Below are 15,627 nucleotides of genomic sequence, written 5' to 3'. Positions count from 1 at the left end.
GAGAGAATCTGGGACTCAGGTCCTCAGCTGTCTCTTTCTCCTTCTGTGATCTTTAGCCTTTTACTTGGAAGTTGCATTTTTTCACTCATAAAAAGGAGCACTGCGTCCAATGTTTGCAAATCATCTATCACAAACCCCAAGTAAATGATGAAAGAGTAAAGAGAAACAAAATTATTTTATTACATGGAGAGAAAACCATGCCAAAGGGTCTGGTGATCCAGCAGTCCTCCAGATACCAGACTGATTGGGTGCGTGCTGTAATTTTTCACATGGATACTGGACCATTGTGGAAGTCTGTGGGTTGAATTAGTCTTAGGATGGGGCCAGCGTTGTGGCCCAGTGGGTTAAGCAGCTGCCTGCAAAGCTGGCATCCCATGTAGGCACCAGTTCAAGTCCCAGCAGCTCCACTTCTGATCCAGCTCTGCTAATGTGCCTGGGAACTATTTGGACCCCTGCCACACAGATGGGAGACCTGGATAGGGTTCCAGGCTCCTGGCTTCAGCCTCGTTCAGCCTTAGCCATTGCAGCCTTTGGGGATTGAACCAGCAGATGGAAGATCTCTCTTTCTTTGTGTCTCCTTCTCCCTTACCCTCTCCAAATCTGCCTTTCAAATAAATAAATAAATTTTAAAAAAAAAGGAATAACCTTAGTACAACATGATAGTTACATTTCTTTGAGCTTTTCCTATGAAAGAATTTTCTGTCCTGAACAGAATTTGCCTTTTGTTAAAACTTATTATTTATGGCCAGTGCCGTGGCTCAATAGGCTAATCCTCTGTCTTGCAGCGCTGGCACACCGGGTTCTAGTCCCTGTCGGGGCACCGGATTCTGTCCCGGTTGCCCCTCTTCCAGGCCAGCTCTCTGCTGTGGTCCGGGAGTGCAGTAGAGGATGGCCCAGGTCCTTGGGTCCTGCACCTGCATGGGAGACCAGGAGAGGCACCTGGCTCCTGGCTTCGGATCAGCGTGGTACACCAGCTGCAGCACGCTGGCCTCAGCGGCCATTGCAGGGTGAACCAACGGTAAAGGAAGACCTTTCTCTCTGTCTCTCTCGCTCACTATCCACTCTGCCTGTTTAAAAAAAATTTTTTTTTAATTTTCAAAAAGCTGAACACAGGAACACTTGATGGTTCAGCAATAAAAAACTTATTAACTTATTATTTATAAATGTTTAATCAAAGAAAGTTGCTCATACAATTAAAATACAGGTATTATGAAAGGGAATTATTTTTGAGCAGGAGAGCCCTTTGAGAGTGCTTCAAAATAACTACTATGATGTAAACAATTATAATCTGCCTATCAAAACTAATAGTCACTTTACAAAGAAAAAATTATGAGAATAACATTACAACTTTAATGTACCTACAGTATAGGGTATTTCATTTTTTTAGAAAATAAATTTCAATGCCAGAAAAAAATCCACTGTGTCTATATATAACGTTGATCCTTCCCAAACATGTAGGATGTCTCATGCAAGTCATACCTGTCTTTGATGAAAATGCACATTCACACATTTGATTCAAGAGGTTAGAACGGAAACCCCTCAGTTAAAAACTCCCTGTTCTTGATCAAGAAACTGAGCTAAGCTTTTATTGACACAGGTCACAAGTCTAACCAGAAAACTTGCCCTCCTCCATGCTGGTCTTAAAAGTGTACAAACAACCAGAATTCAGCAGCACAACTTACGCAGCAACTGTAGGCTTTGTGGTTTCCGTTTCCATTCATACTAGCATCTATAAATACGCCCTTAATCTTTGAGTAAATTTTTATTTAAAACAGAAGAGAGAAGGAGGAAGAGGGCAAAGAATCGATGGAGACATCTACTACTGAGAACAAGTTGAAATGCCGATGTTTTGGGGTGGCAGTTGATGCAAATATTCTCAGGGGTGAAAGGAAATTGGCAAAAAAGAAAATAAAGTGACTCTTCAGGGCTTCCTAGGAACCTAGAGAAAGAGATTCTGGTTACAACGATGATTCTTCTTAGCCTAGCCTCCTCCTGTGTTCAGAAAGCCACTTGGTCTCAGAATACCTTGGTTCTGCCAGCCACTAAATGGAACAGTCTAGTCCCCGCCCTGTCTCTTAAAGAAGGTTCTTTTGCAAGGTGAGGTATTGAGTGATCACTTCAATCAGATAGTCTTCCACCATCTGATGGCCACACCTCTCAATCCACTCCTTCCCCCACCCACATGTGCTCCTGGTGGATTCCCACATGTCACCCAAGCCTGCACTGAGCACAACCCTAGGGTGCCCTGCAGGGGTGGATGCTATGCTTCATGCTAGGTGGCTTGGGCTTTGCCCCTAACAAGCTGTGGCCCTCAGGACTGGTCCTTCCAGCTCTCCAGGCCTTGGTTTCCCAGTGCTGTCTTATGATGATGAGTGTCTATGCTCTCTAATCACCAAGGAAAGAGTAAAGCACGTCTGTGCACAAAGCTGCCAGCAATGCAGCAATAGTGTGAGTTATCGCTAGCAACGAAATAGTAATGGGAGAAGAGAGGACTTGAAAGATTTCTCCCATTTTTCTTAGCATTGATCAGACTCTGAATAGGGCAGGAGTTCATGTCCAAAGTCCACATCTAAAAGGAACAGGAGAGAAGAAATGAGAAGATGCACACATGTGTAAAGGAAGACAAATCTGCTCACTGCTACCCTACCAGTGCTTCAGTGTGCAGCTGCAGTCCCACTTCCTACACAAAGTCTTCTCCAGCTGAACTGTATGCTAAGAATCTTCTCCCTGACTATCCACAGCCCTAAGCTCATCTTTAGATTGCCTGCTGTTTCCTGTTTCATCAGTGCAGGTCCTGACTCCCCAGGAAGACCAGCAGCTTTTCCTTATTGTTTTCTTCCCCACCGTTTACTCTGTAGCTTCCAAAGAAAACTCTTCTTTAAAATAAGAGATTTATTTATTTATTTGTAAGTCAGAGTTACAGTGAGAGGGGGAAGGGGAGGGAGAAGAGGAGAGGAGGAGAGGACGAGGGGTCGAGGGAAAGGAAGAGGGAGAGAAGGAGAGGGAGAGGGAGAATCTTCCATCTGCTGGCTCACTCCCCAAATGGCCACAATGGTGAGGGCTGGGCCAGGTTGCAGCCAGGAGCCAGAAACTTCTTCTGGGCCTCCCATGTGTGTGACAGGGGCCCAAGTACTATGTCATCTTGTGCTGCTTTCCCAGGTGCATTATCAGGGAGCTGGATGGAAAGTGGAGCAGCCAGGACACAAACCAGTGCTGATAGGGAAGCTGGCATCACAAGCAGCAGTGTAACCCACGACGCCACAACACTGGACCCAGAACACACTTCTTAAAAAAAAAAAATCTATTGAACTAAATTAAATTGAAAGGCAAGAATGAACTGCACACATGGCTTAAAATTTTACTGGCAGGACAGGGCTTGCTGTCTCCATGCTGTCCGGCTCTAAGCGGCTTCCAGGAAAGAGCAGTTTTACTTCTCAAGTCCTTTAAATCTGTTGCAGCCACCTGTTGCAACTTTACCACACGCCGAGCATGATGCTCATCATTAAGTATGCTGACTCATACATCACTCTCGCAGAGCTGAGCACCGTATATGCCAGTGCCATTCTCCCCAGACGTCTCAGAATGCGGTAGTCACAATGACTGGCTATTCCCACACTGCTTGGCTGAGAAGTTAAACCTACGGAAAAGTCCTCTCTATGACTTGTAAGTGGTCGAATGCTCAAGACAGAGTGCTCCTCCCATCTGGACGCTTTCCAAAGTAGGGAGAGAGGGAGAGAGAACCAAACGAAGCCAAATCCTGCCTGTGGATGTGAACAAGCCCTTCCTTGCAGGTGCCCGGTTCTGTCACAGAGGGTCTTCAGAGCAAGCAGAGGACATGGATGGCCTTTCTCAGCTCCCAGTGCAACAGTGGGGAGAACCCATCCCACCCTCACCCACTCCAGGTCGATCTCACTCAGAAAAGGAAGCTGCCCTCTGGGGGATGAAAGACTACTTCCAATCTCATTCACTGCAAGAAGATGCAGCCTCAAACATGGCCGCGGAGAGCCAAGATCCGGGAGGTCAGTGAGAACACAACACACAGCACGGATGCAAAAATAATTTATTGTAAATGTTTTAAAATCATTCTCTATGAAAAATGTTCATTATTTTCTGAAAAGTACAAATACACTAAGACTCATATTTGACATGTAAAAAAAATAGAGGAAGAAGGTAAATTCACTGGTTTTACTAGTTTAAGGAACCGTACTTAAAATGAGACAATGAGTGCATCTTCCAGTTAAATAAGAAAGCAAACTAGTCCAAACTAGCCCAAGACATCCACTCTGACATACCCACACAGCTGCCACTCACACTGACTTCTCCCCAACGCTAATTATTAGGGATAGGACCTTCTTCTTTTATGACCACAAACTCCTTCTCCTGATAACTTCCAGCAAAGCAATTTTCCCAACAAAACAAATACTCTGTCTCCTGATTTGTAAACAACGAGTAACATTGTTAATATTCCTCCTAGCCCCAAAAGATATGGCATTAATCTTCCAACAGCTTATCTCAAAAGGAGGAGAGGGGCCCTCCTGTTTCGGGACCATCTGTAATGAGACACACAATCCATCAAGAGCCGCTGTTAAGGAGTGTGAATGATTCTCTGATGGAAGTTTATGAAAATACACCTGGGGTACTTGACTCTCACTGGGATTAAACATGACAATAGGTCTGATCTGATTTCATCATCATTTTAAAAAAATCATCTATTATTTTTCACTTTATGTTTCTGTGTGGGAGCAAACTGTTGAAATACTTACTTAAGGTATACTAAGCTGATCTTCTGTATATTAAGATAATCGAAAATGAATCTTGATGTGAATGGAAGGGGAGAGGGAGTGGGAAAGAGGAGGGTTGTTGGTGGGAGGGACGGTATGGGGGGGGAAGCCATTGTAACCCATGAGTCGTACTTTGGAAATTTATATTCATTAAATAAAAGATAAAAAAAAAAAAAAAATACACCTGGGGTGACCGTCCAAAATCACAACAGTATCCTCAAAACTCACAGGGACTCATGTTTCCATAAGAGGTCTTCGGGAGTCATCAGAACAGTGATGAGATGCAAAATAATTGTGAATCAGCAATCTTATTTCTAGAGCTACACATATCTACAATACAGGGACATTGGTTGATAGGCTTAAGGCTGACTTTCCAAGACACCCAAGTACAGATCATGGAAATAGACACAGCTATGCCGTTTAAGTCTTGTGAAATACCTTCTTTTCCTCACCCACGGGCTTAGAGGTAGATCAAGTGCAATGGCAGAGGGAAGGGGAATTTCACAGTGATCAGCTCGGCGCTCCCTCCCCCGGCCACCTGCCTCTCCCTGCTCCTGCAGCACAGGCTAGCAGATCCTGCCTGCAAGGAGGCAGTGCACCGCCTCAGCACTGCAGAGAAAATAACCACGCGTGGGTGGAGGCAGCTGGTGCTTGGAGAACAGCAGCCTCAGACTGTGGGGTCCATCTGCCTGCCCCATCCCCTCCCAACCGCTCTTTGACTTCCTGCTTTGCCAAGTCTGGACCCAGTGCTCGACCAGGGGCAGGGTTTGGAGCTGTTGTGCTGGATGTGGAGCCAGACTTCGTAACTGTACAGAATCACAGACAGAAAGGACAGTCCATCCCCTCTGGCCAATGCCAGCTGCTTCTACATGAATCCACAACAGAAGGACTTCTCTTCCTCGCCAGAACTCAATGGCGCTTCACTCTGAAAAGAAGACAGAGACGAACAAAAGTCACTAATATTTAAAATCCTGATTAAATGTTGATGATTTCAGCTATGGGGTTTGAATATAAAGTCTTATCTAAAACTGGAATATTGTAACTCCTAACAGAGGGAGTTTACTCGCCAATCAATGCATACACAGACACACGAACAAACTCTGAACACTTTTCAAAAGGTGGATAGCATATATTGTTTGCTTACTTGTTGGATACAATGCAAGAAAGATCATCCCGATGAGACTTTATCATTCAGTTCTGTTTAATAATTGAATCATACTAGTATCTCTATAATTCCTGCCTTCTCAAATGCATACGGTACATGGTGTGGGGAATTCGGCTGAGGGAGACGCTGCAGAGCAGTGGCCCAAGTGGAAGCTCTGACGCAGTTGCACACGCGAGCCTGTGGGCTGTGCAGCCACATTCGCAGCTACGGTCGGGCTGCATGACTGCGATGCAGAGCTGCCCTATGTGCACGGCCGCGCGTTGCATGGAATCCCTGGCTTACACCTGGTAGGTGCTCAGTTCTCATACGCTTTCAACTATAAATGTCGCCCGGTGTTGCCAAATACCCCTGGGAGGTTTTCCTTGATACTACAGAAAGCCTTGGAAGGGACAGAACACCCATGCTCGCTTGCCAGCTGACTCAGCAGTTGAGCCAGAAGTGTGCCAACAAGACCCACTCCTCACTGCCTGGAGTTCTTCCTTTTCTCTCTTACATATCATGTGTTTGCTCTTTGCCCCGACATTGTCTACTAGGAGATCCCTTCCCACGTGAGAAAATAGTACCAAGGACCTCATCTGTGTCAAAATAACTCATGGTACAGACTTCTGTGAAAAAATCTGACCTTTGTGAAAGAGAATTTCCCACCCATTCATAAGGTGAAGAGTCACAGGGTGAGAGGTGGAGGGTTTTAGAAATCCCTTTATAATGACATGCTCAGGGTCTTTTTTATTTTTATAAGGCATCAAAATCTTCCTTTAGCCAGATCAAAATCATCGCTGCACAGCTGTCCCTCAGTATCTACCGGGGATTGGTTCTAGCACCCCATGAATGCCAACATTCACAGATCACAACAGAGATCTCAACACGGATCCCTACCTGGAATGGGGTAGCATCTGCACTTAGCCCATGCACATCCTCTTGCATCCTTCAAATCACCTCCAGATTACTTATGCCTACCACAATGCAAATGCTATGTAGATAGTCGTCAGGCTGCATTGCTCGGGGAATAACAAGCAAAGAACCTCTGTACGTGTTCAATACAAATGCAACTTTTTTCGAGTGTTTTTTCAACCATAGTTGCTTGAACCCTTGGATGTTGGACCTGAACAGGTGGAGAGCCAACTTTATTCCCATATCCTTATTAGAAAAGGCAATTGTATACACACACACACACACACACACACACACGCAGACCCCTCTGGAATCCACATCACAATTTGATGCAAGGTCCTGCCTCCAAGGTGCACACAAACGAACCCCAGTGGACCACAAACAAGGCTTCTGGGGAATCCTTGGAACCCCTGACACTGTGCACTGGGAAGGGCAAGTGCTTTTCTTCTTCTCTGGGGAAAAGGCACATGGCTGTCTGGCTGTCTTCAAATTCTCTAAGGGGCCTATAAGCCAAGCAATTTTAAGTATCTTTATTCTCAGGGGCCAGTGTTTGGCGCAGCAAGGAAGAAGCCACGTGGGATGCCTACATTCTACACTGGAGTGCCTGGGTTCAAGTCCCAGCTCCACTCCTGATTCCACCTTCCTGCTAATGCAGACCCCAGGAGGCAGTCGATGGTGGCTCAAATGATTGTGTCTCCACCATCCACATCAGAGACATGGGTTGAGTTCCAAGTTCCTGGCTTCCGCCTGGCCCAGCCATGGCTGTTGCAGGCATCTGGAGAGTGAACAAGCAGATGGAAGAACTCTGTCTCTCTGCCTTTCACATGGAAATTAGAAATGGATTTTTAAAAATACTTTTGGAGAAATCTTTGTTCTCTGAGGAACTGGAACATTATCACTGTGGGAAACCAGTGGCCAGCCAGCCATGAGGGTGGGGGTGCCCGCCACCAAGTCCTCAGCTCATGCAAACATGGGAAACCAGCCTGAGAACCCCCTGGGGCCCTGCCAAGGCCTCACTGCCCCTGACTGTAGGATTTGCCCTGGGGCTCCTCCCCTCTTCACCTGCCACCTGCTCTGGGTCTCCCGTCCTTCTTCCCACTGTCCCTGTCACCCCTTCCATTGGACAGAGGTGGAAACTCTGACCCTGAAAACATCAAATAGCTCATGTACAGCACACTCCCACCCTGAAAGGGGGGACGTGGTGGCCATGAAAACCCCTAGAGAAGAAGGGCCTGGAGGAGTCTCCAGAGCAGCAGTGAAGTTTGGGTCACGGCCACGGCGCTGTGGCTAGGGGATGTCTCTGCGGCTCCTGGCCGAGCCCTGGTCTTCTCGGGCTCTCTGCAGGCCCCACAGCAGCCTGCCTTCCAGCAGGCCCCTGTCACCCTCCACCAAGCTCCCTTGCCTCCGCCAGGGAAGGGCTAGGAGCACAGTTTTGGAAAGGAGCCTCAGGAAATCAGGACAATCACACTTGTGATTATTATTATAGGCGACGGCTCCTACAAGCTCGGCAGGTCTCTTCACCCAGGTGGGGCCCAGGTTCTCCTGTGTCTCTGTATGAAATTCCTATGACTGGAGCCATAAGTCGTGCCACACACGTATGTTGCCTGCCTGGCCCACGCACATGCTTGCTTTATGCAGGAGGCACTGGGAGGAAACTTTTCATTTCTGAGCTTTCCCAGTGAGCTAAAGTTTCGACTTCTGAAGGGCATTCTTTTTATCTGTTTGGGAAATTTAAGCTTCAGTTCTGCTTTATACAATCCCTTAGGACAAGAGGACTTTTGCTTTCACAAGCACAATAAATGTCCCTTCTCAGGGCCAGCGCTGTGGCCTAGTAGGTTAAGTAGGTTCGTATCCTGGCTCCTCCACTTCTGATCCAGCTCTCTGCGATGGCCTGGGAAAGCAGTGGAGGATGGCTCAAGTGCTTTGGCCCCTGTACCCACATGGGAGACCCTGAGGAAGCTCCTGGTTCCTGGCTTTGGATTGGCCCAGCTCTGGCCATTGTGGCCATTTGGGGAGTGAACCAGCAGATGGAAGATCTCTCGGTCTCTATTGCTCCCTCTCCCTGTAACTGTCTTTTGAATAAAATAAATAACTCTTAAAAAAAAAAAAAGTCCCTTCTTATCCTGGGTGGTACTTTCTCATCTTTCTTTGTCACTCTTCTGGCCCTGTACTGCTGTCCCTGCCGCTAACCGCATCTCCTCCTGATTTACATTTTTCATTCATTTAACCAGTATTTATCAAGTACCTACTAATGTGCAGGAGAAGTTTATGAAGGATTGCATGAGCAAATAAAATAGCTGAGATTGTAAGCACCGCAGGCTACACAAGAGCCAGCACACCTCCAAGGGTGGTCTCCGAAGTGAGAAATGGACTAAAATCAGAAGTAGAGGCCACAGCTTCCAAGCAAAACACTTTGAAGTCTTAAAGCCATTGTGCCTTCCTCCTTTCCTCTTTGTTAGGTTCTGTACAAGGTGCTGAAGGTTTCCCAAGTCTGACAAATGGGGCGTTTGCTAGGTTAAAAAATAACATCAATTTTCTCATTCAGTTCTTAGTTTTAAAAGTAAATGAGTAAATTTCTTATAATTTTCTAAGGAAAGAAATGAATTTGTCTTTTATGCCCCTCTATTAATTTCTTCAAGGACTCATTGGCTTCCAATAGAAAAATAAAAGGGTTCCCTGAATTGAGATGATTTCTGAACAATTTTGCTATACTTCTTATGTCAAATTCTTCAATGCCGGCTGCTCTTGTGAGCCACACTATTTCCATGAAGGCTGCTAATGATGTGGCGAAATAGGATGCAGGCTTGCAAAGAGGGTGAACTGCAACAAGCAAACATTCAGAAATCTTCCTCACTTATATTTCCAAGATTGCTTTTCCAGCTACGCTGTCTGCCTATAGTAGGCAGGGACTATGTGAGGAATGAAGGAAGCACTGATCCATTGCAGCTTCAAGTCACCAAAGTTGCCAAACCAAACCCATCCATCTACCACAACCCGTTCACCGGCTGATCGCTTCAACTCTGACTTCCTTGCTTGTTCTCCTTACCATAGAGCAAGAGGGACATTGGATCCAGGCCCAGACTCTCACAGCCAGGTACATTCTGATCACGGAAATCCTGCAGCAAGATGCCCAGCACCAACTCCTCATTCATCATATACCTCATGAAGGCGTCATCTTCCGAAGGAACCCCAAACTGCAGGTGATAAGTCACCGTGGCATTTTCACCACTGAAAGGCAAACCAATGGAGACGTTAAAACACATCAACAGAAGCGCAACACGACTCAGGAAATCCACATGGGCAGTAAGTTTTGCAGTTCTGTGTGTTCTTCGAGTAGACAACAGCCAAGGTGTTCTGTCCAAGAAGAATCTACTTCCAGGGGTCCATCCCAAGATGCTGAAATGGACACTAACCTTCTTCCACACCTGGTACCCAACCCAAAGATGCCCACTGAGAGAGTCATTGAAGGGAGAGACATCATGAGGCCCCTGTGGTCAGGGACTATTCAGGGGTTGATGTGCCATCAGCCCCAGTCTCTGCCTTTTATCCCTTCCAACAAGCCAAGAAGCCTGCCCTGTTCTCTTCATATATTCCCTTCCCTGAGTCTTAGTGCTGCCCCTACAAGTGCACCTCAGAGCTATGCAGTTTAACCAGTTCTTGACCTAACCCATAAAATGTTTAAGGTAGACTCCAAAGCTCCCTGCCACTGGCTGGCTCCAGAACTGAACGCAGGGTCCACCCTGTGTTCACCGGGAATTGCCCTCCCTAGGTTGTTCCCAAAGTGAGAACCATTTCTTCCCCACTTTCAGTTACAGAGGCCCCTCAGGCAGAAAGACAAAGCCTTGCAACTTTCAGTAATGGACTTAAATAAAGGAGTTCACTTCTTTCCGAACATGCTTTTCCCATTTCCAAAATAAAAGTAATCATGGGGTTATTCTTGGTTAATTACTAGCTTAAGCAGCTTGTTAAATGCTACCTTAATATTTGGGTTTTTCGCAGTCATTCTATTATGTGGGTTCAAGGTGGCCCAGATTAAGAGCCTGTAATAAAGTAATTAACAGGAGATCACATCTGAGACTTGCACCCAAGGGCAGCTTTTACAGTAGCACCAGTCCCAGGTGTCAATCAGCCCACTGCTCTTGGTAAGGATGGGCAAAGAGCTCCCTCTTGTGGTCAGAGGTCACATAGGCCAAAGTTCTTACACTGGTGTGACTGACAATTCAATTGCTATTTATAAATTCTATTATGCCAAACCCAATAATACAGAATTGGAACTTGAAGAAACTCATAGTTTCAAAGATGTCACTACAGACATGCTGGAAATTGAACTTTCAAACTGCATTCCATGCCCTAGTTTGCAGGTGTCATTATTTGTCCCCTGAGGTCTACACTTGAGTTACTGCTAATGATGGTCACCACCTCCACCAGGCAGTCACTCTGCATTCCCATGGCCAGGGGCTTGGGCTGGCTGATGACAATAGCCAGGCTGGCTCACAGAAGACCAAGTCAGAGCTGAATGAGAAGATGAGGTTACGTGACTGTGGCCTGGCTGGCCCTTCCCAGTCTCAACAGACCAGCTCCCTGGGTGAACTGACAGACATGAGGCTGAATTCTGAGGGCAGGAGAGGAACGTTCAGGAAAGCAGTGAATCCTGTGGACTTTTCCCTAGCTGCCCACCACTGGAGTGGGACTAGCAAACAGTAAATCAAAGAGCACTCCAGGCCACTGTTGGACCAGTCCAGGAGTGAGGTCAGTGGCCCCTGTAGACACAAACAAGCAGCCAGAGGTGTGGGGATGCAGGGGTTCCCAACCATGTGTGACAGCATCTTTCTGGAGCAATGGCTTTGGCTGATGCATTTAGCATTTTAGCAACTCAGCCTAAACTTTTAAAAAATGAAGCAAAAATGTTTTCCAGAGATAATTTCTTTGTTCAACAGAACTAAACTTCCTGAGGTTTTCCTTCAAATAACTTAAAAACAGATTCTCTAACATTATGTGTTGGTTGGATTTCTAGCCACATTTTCTGATGGACTTTTCCCAATGTCTACTCCACCCCGTTACATGATCTCAGCTCCTCCAGACCCGTAAACTAAGGCCGGACTCTTGGAGCGACCCTACAGACTCTGCCATGCTCTTCTGCAGTCTGTGAACTGCAAGTTGGGGCAAAAGCAAGGAGGAAAGTTGTTGAGTCTGATTGTGTTTTTCCCTTCTCTGCTGCACCTCCTGATTTAAAATGAACAAATGCCAAAGATGTGACCATCGACCACTTGTATCTTGGGAGTCTGCAAGGCAGCCTGCCAGTATACATGATTTCTCACGTCGGGTCTGTTTTGGTACAACAACCTGGTGCTGCCACCTGCTTTACATGTTTCCTCTCCCAGCTCTACTAACACTGGGGTTAGGACAATGGATGGTTTGAGAGTGGAGCTCAGGATATAATACAAGCTTTGATGGTCATGTTCCAGAGACATGTTAGGTAGAGTGGAGAATAAGGCTTTGCCATGTAAACCTTGTTTAACTCATTTCCAGGCATCCTAATGGGACAAAGGGATAATGAAATGACTCCTATACACTTTTTCTACACCATAAGAACAGGAAAGATTAGGAAGGAAATTAAACAACAAAAATATGTGTCTAGGGGCCAGTGCTGTGGCATAGTAGGTTAAGCTTCCACCTATAGTTCCAGCATCCCCTACCAGCACCAGTTTGAGTCCAAGCTGCTCCTCTTCCAATCCAGCTCTCTCTGCTGTGGCCTGGGAAATCAGTAGAAGATGGCCCAAGTGCTTGGGCCCCTGCACCCATGAGAGAGACCTGGGAGAAGCTCCTGGCTCCTGGCTTCGGATGGGCCCAGCTCCGGCTGTTGCAGCCATTTGGGGAGGGAAACAGTGGCTGTAAGACCTCTCTCTGTCTCCCTCTCTCTCTCTCTGTAACTCTGCCTCTCAAGTAAATAAATAAATCTTTTTTAAAAAGTGTCTATATACAGGTATAATATCTACAGTAAATATATACAACCCAGAACTCACACCAAATTGTTGATGGCTGTTAACTTTTTAGAAGGGAATACAAGCAGTTATTGATAGTGACGGTGAGAAGGGAGAAGGTAGACTTTTCCTGAAATATGTTATCTTCATGTATTTGATACGAAGCAAGGAGATGTTACTTCTGTATCACTTGCACGCCGCAAATGCAACAGCAGCACATTAAGAAAAAGCCAGCACATAGAGTCCATCAGTGCATCACATCCCCACCTGAGACCCTATGCTACGTCTCTCCTTAGCTTATTTGGGCATTTGCTGTTAAACAGGAATAATTTACCTGAGACTGGCTTTTCCTCTCTCTGCCTGACCTTGGTTCAATCAACCTGGGCTGCTTTATTCTCATTTGTAAAATAAGGGGACTGAGCTACCTGGTCCCCAAACACCTACTTGGCACTGACACTGTGATTCTAGCAGTGGCTCCCTGCATGCAAAAAGACTCAGGGAAGTCCTTCCAGGTACATGGTGGCCAGGGCGTTGGGGGTTGGGAGGGTGTTCTTTTCAGAGGCAGACAAACCAAAATGTAATGCTCCATGCTCTCACCTGAAGTCCGCAATGTTAACCGAAGTAAAATAACGATGCAGAGATGGCGAAGTACTGTACAGATCTGTGAGCTGAAACAGAAACAAAACCACACACATAACTGACAGATCATATCGCACAGCACTTGGCAAAACTAAGCTGCTTCTACACACAGGGCTTTCCACTCCAGCTAGGCATTAATTCAGCTAGGGCCTCTGAGACAGGAAGTAGGAACATGTGAGCCCTCCACGAGCCAGAACTCCAGCCAGCAGTCATCAAAAAGCACCTCACTTATAAGGACTGAGCGACTCGGCCAGGCATTCTCGACCTCTCTTCTAAGTCGCGTGGGCCCCTGTGGCCTTTGTGGACCACCCAGTCCCTGGAAGGGAAAGAAGACCCTGGAGGCCGGCGCCGCGGCTCAGTAGGCTAATCCTCCGCCTTGTGGCGCCGGCACACCGGGTTCTAGTCCCGGTCAGGGCGCCGGATTCTGTCCCGGTTGCCCCTCTTCCAGGCCAGCTCTCTGCTGTGGCCAGGGAGTGCAGTGGAGGATGGCCCAAGTCCTTGGGCCCTGCACCCCATGGGAGACCAGGAGAAGCACCTGGCTCCTGCCATCGGATCAGCGCAGTGCACCGGCTGCAGCGCGCCAGCCGCAGCGGCCATTGGAGAGTGAACCAATGGCAAAGGAAGACCTTTCTCTCTCTCTCTCTCTCTCTCTCTCTCTCTCACTGTCCACTCTGCCTGTCAGAAAAAAAAAAAAAGGAAAGAAGACCCTGGAGACGAAGACGGCAGCACAGGCCACTCAGAGCCCAGACATCAGCAGCCAAGGGTTTCTTACTCCCTTCTCCAGAGCTTCTCTGGCACGAGAGAGAGCCACGTCTGAGAACAGAACTGCCCCAAAGGGACCTAGCAGGGAATGGCAAAGATACAGAGGTTTTTCTTCTGTACCCAAGAAAAATGGCAAACATGATGAAAAACAATGACACCTGTGTTCCACTATGACTTCTGCTATGCTGGACAACGCTCCTCAATAGATGACGGGTCTCATCTAAGCCATCGTAAATTGGAGATGCGCATTCCCTGATGACACATTTACTGATGGTTACTAGAGATATGCATTCACCTAACCCATCGAGCATCACGGCTCCTCGGGGGCTGCCTTGCACACTGCTCTACAGTGGGGCAGAGCCACCTAAACACAAAGCCTATTTCATAATAAGGAGGTGAATGTCTCATCAAATAGCATCCTGGCCGTGGGAAACATACTGGTGGCACAAGCATGCTTTCATGTCATCACAAAGTTGAAAATTCTAAGTTCAGTCATAAGTCAGGGGCCCTCTGTGTGGGGTCCAGCCCTTTATTTTAAGAAACCAAACAAAGCCAAAGCCACTCCCATACCTTATCTGGCTTTCCTCCCTCCCTCCCCTAGTGCTAATGAGCATCCTGAAACTGACCTGCATCCTATCCTTGTACAGTTTTATAAATTACTACTTCCATACATCATCATCCCAATGTATCACTTAACTTAGCTTTTATTCAACTACAAGGTACTAAACTCTAAGATTCTCTCTTTTTTTTTCCTCACATTTCACATTTAGGCATAAGATACATATCAGTGAAGGTCACTCACTCCAGCTACTTCACCGACCTCAGAAATGATTTCACCAGGTCATTCAGTCCGCTACTGATACTGACCATTGCTTCCGAGGTCCCCCTTACAAATTACGCTGAAGCAATTTGTCCTGGACCACCTCTCTGCAGCTCTCCTTGGCCATGTAAGTTTCCCTTGGCTGTATGCCAAGAACTTGAGCTGCTGGATCCAAGGGCAGGCATGTGCCTGCATGTAACCAAATCTTGCCAAATTGCTCACCATTTTCCTCTCCTCCAGCAGTGCTTATTTGCTCTATTCCCCACATCCCAGACTTTACAATTTCTGCCAAGTCAAGGACATAAAATCATGCTTCACCTTGCTTTAATTTGGACTGCCTTGCTTACTAATGAGGCTGTACATCTTTCTAGGTGTGTATTAACTTCTCGGGACTGCTCACCTCCAAATTGCCTATTCATTTCCCTTAGGTTGTCTGTCTTGTTCTCTGTCTGAAATGATTGCTTTTATATTCTGGACACCAGCTACTGGCATTATGTTACAAAATCTTGTCTCGGGCCTTGGTTAGTGTTTTGCTTATGTTTTAGAGATAGGAATCCTAACCTAGCAGCACCGAGAACACAAGGTGAA

General features: G+C 46.6%; 1 protein-coding gene across 1 annotated transcript in view; it reads right to left on the bottom strand.

Annotated features, from left to right (window-relative positions):
• Nucleotides 1-4,043: 4,043 nt before the first annotated feature.
• The window catches only part of C4H3orf52 (chromosome 4 C3orf52 homolog), a 29,328-nt gene continuing 17,744 nt past the window's right edge, over nucleotides 4,044-15,627 (bottom strand). The window contains exons 4-6 of the mRNA XM_008266960.4: nucleotides 13,416-13,486; nucleotides 9,884-10,065; nucleotides 4,044-5,706 (exon numbers count right to left, since the gene is read on the bottom strand). Coding sequence (XP_008265182.2) covers nucleotides 5,702-5,706; nucleotides 9,884-10,065; nucleotides 13,416-13,486 — 258 coding nt within the window. The 3' untranslated portion in view covers nucleotides 4,044-5,701. The remainder of the gene's footprint in view (nucleotides 5,707-9,883; nucleotides 10,066-13,415; nucleotides 13,487-15,627) is intronic.

The sequence above is a fragment of the Oryctolagus cuniculus genome, chromosome 4, assembly GCF_964237555.1.
Source record: "Oryctolagus cuniculus chromosome 4, mOryCun1.1, whole genome shotgun sequence".
NCBI lineage: Eukaryota > Metazoa > Chordata > Mammalia > Lagomorpha > Leporidae > Oryctolagus > Oryctolagus cuniculus.
This window is presented reverse-complemented; position numbering and strand designations above follow the sequence as displayed.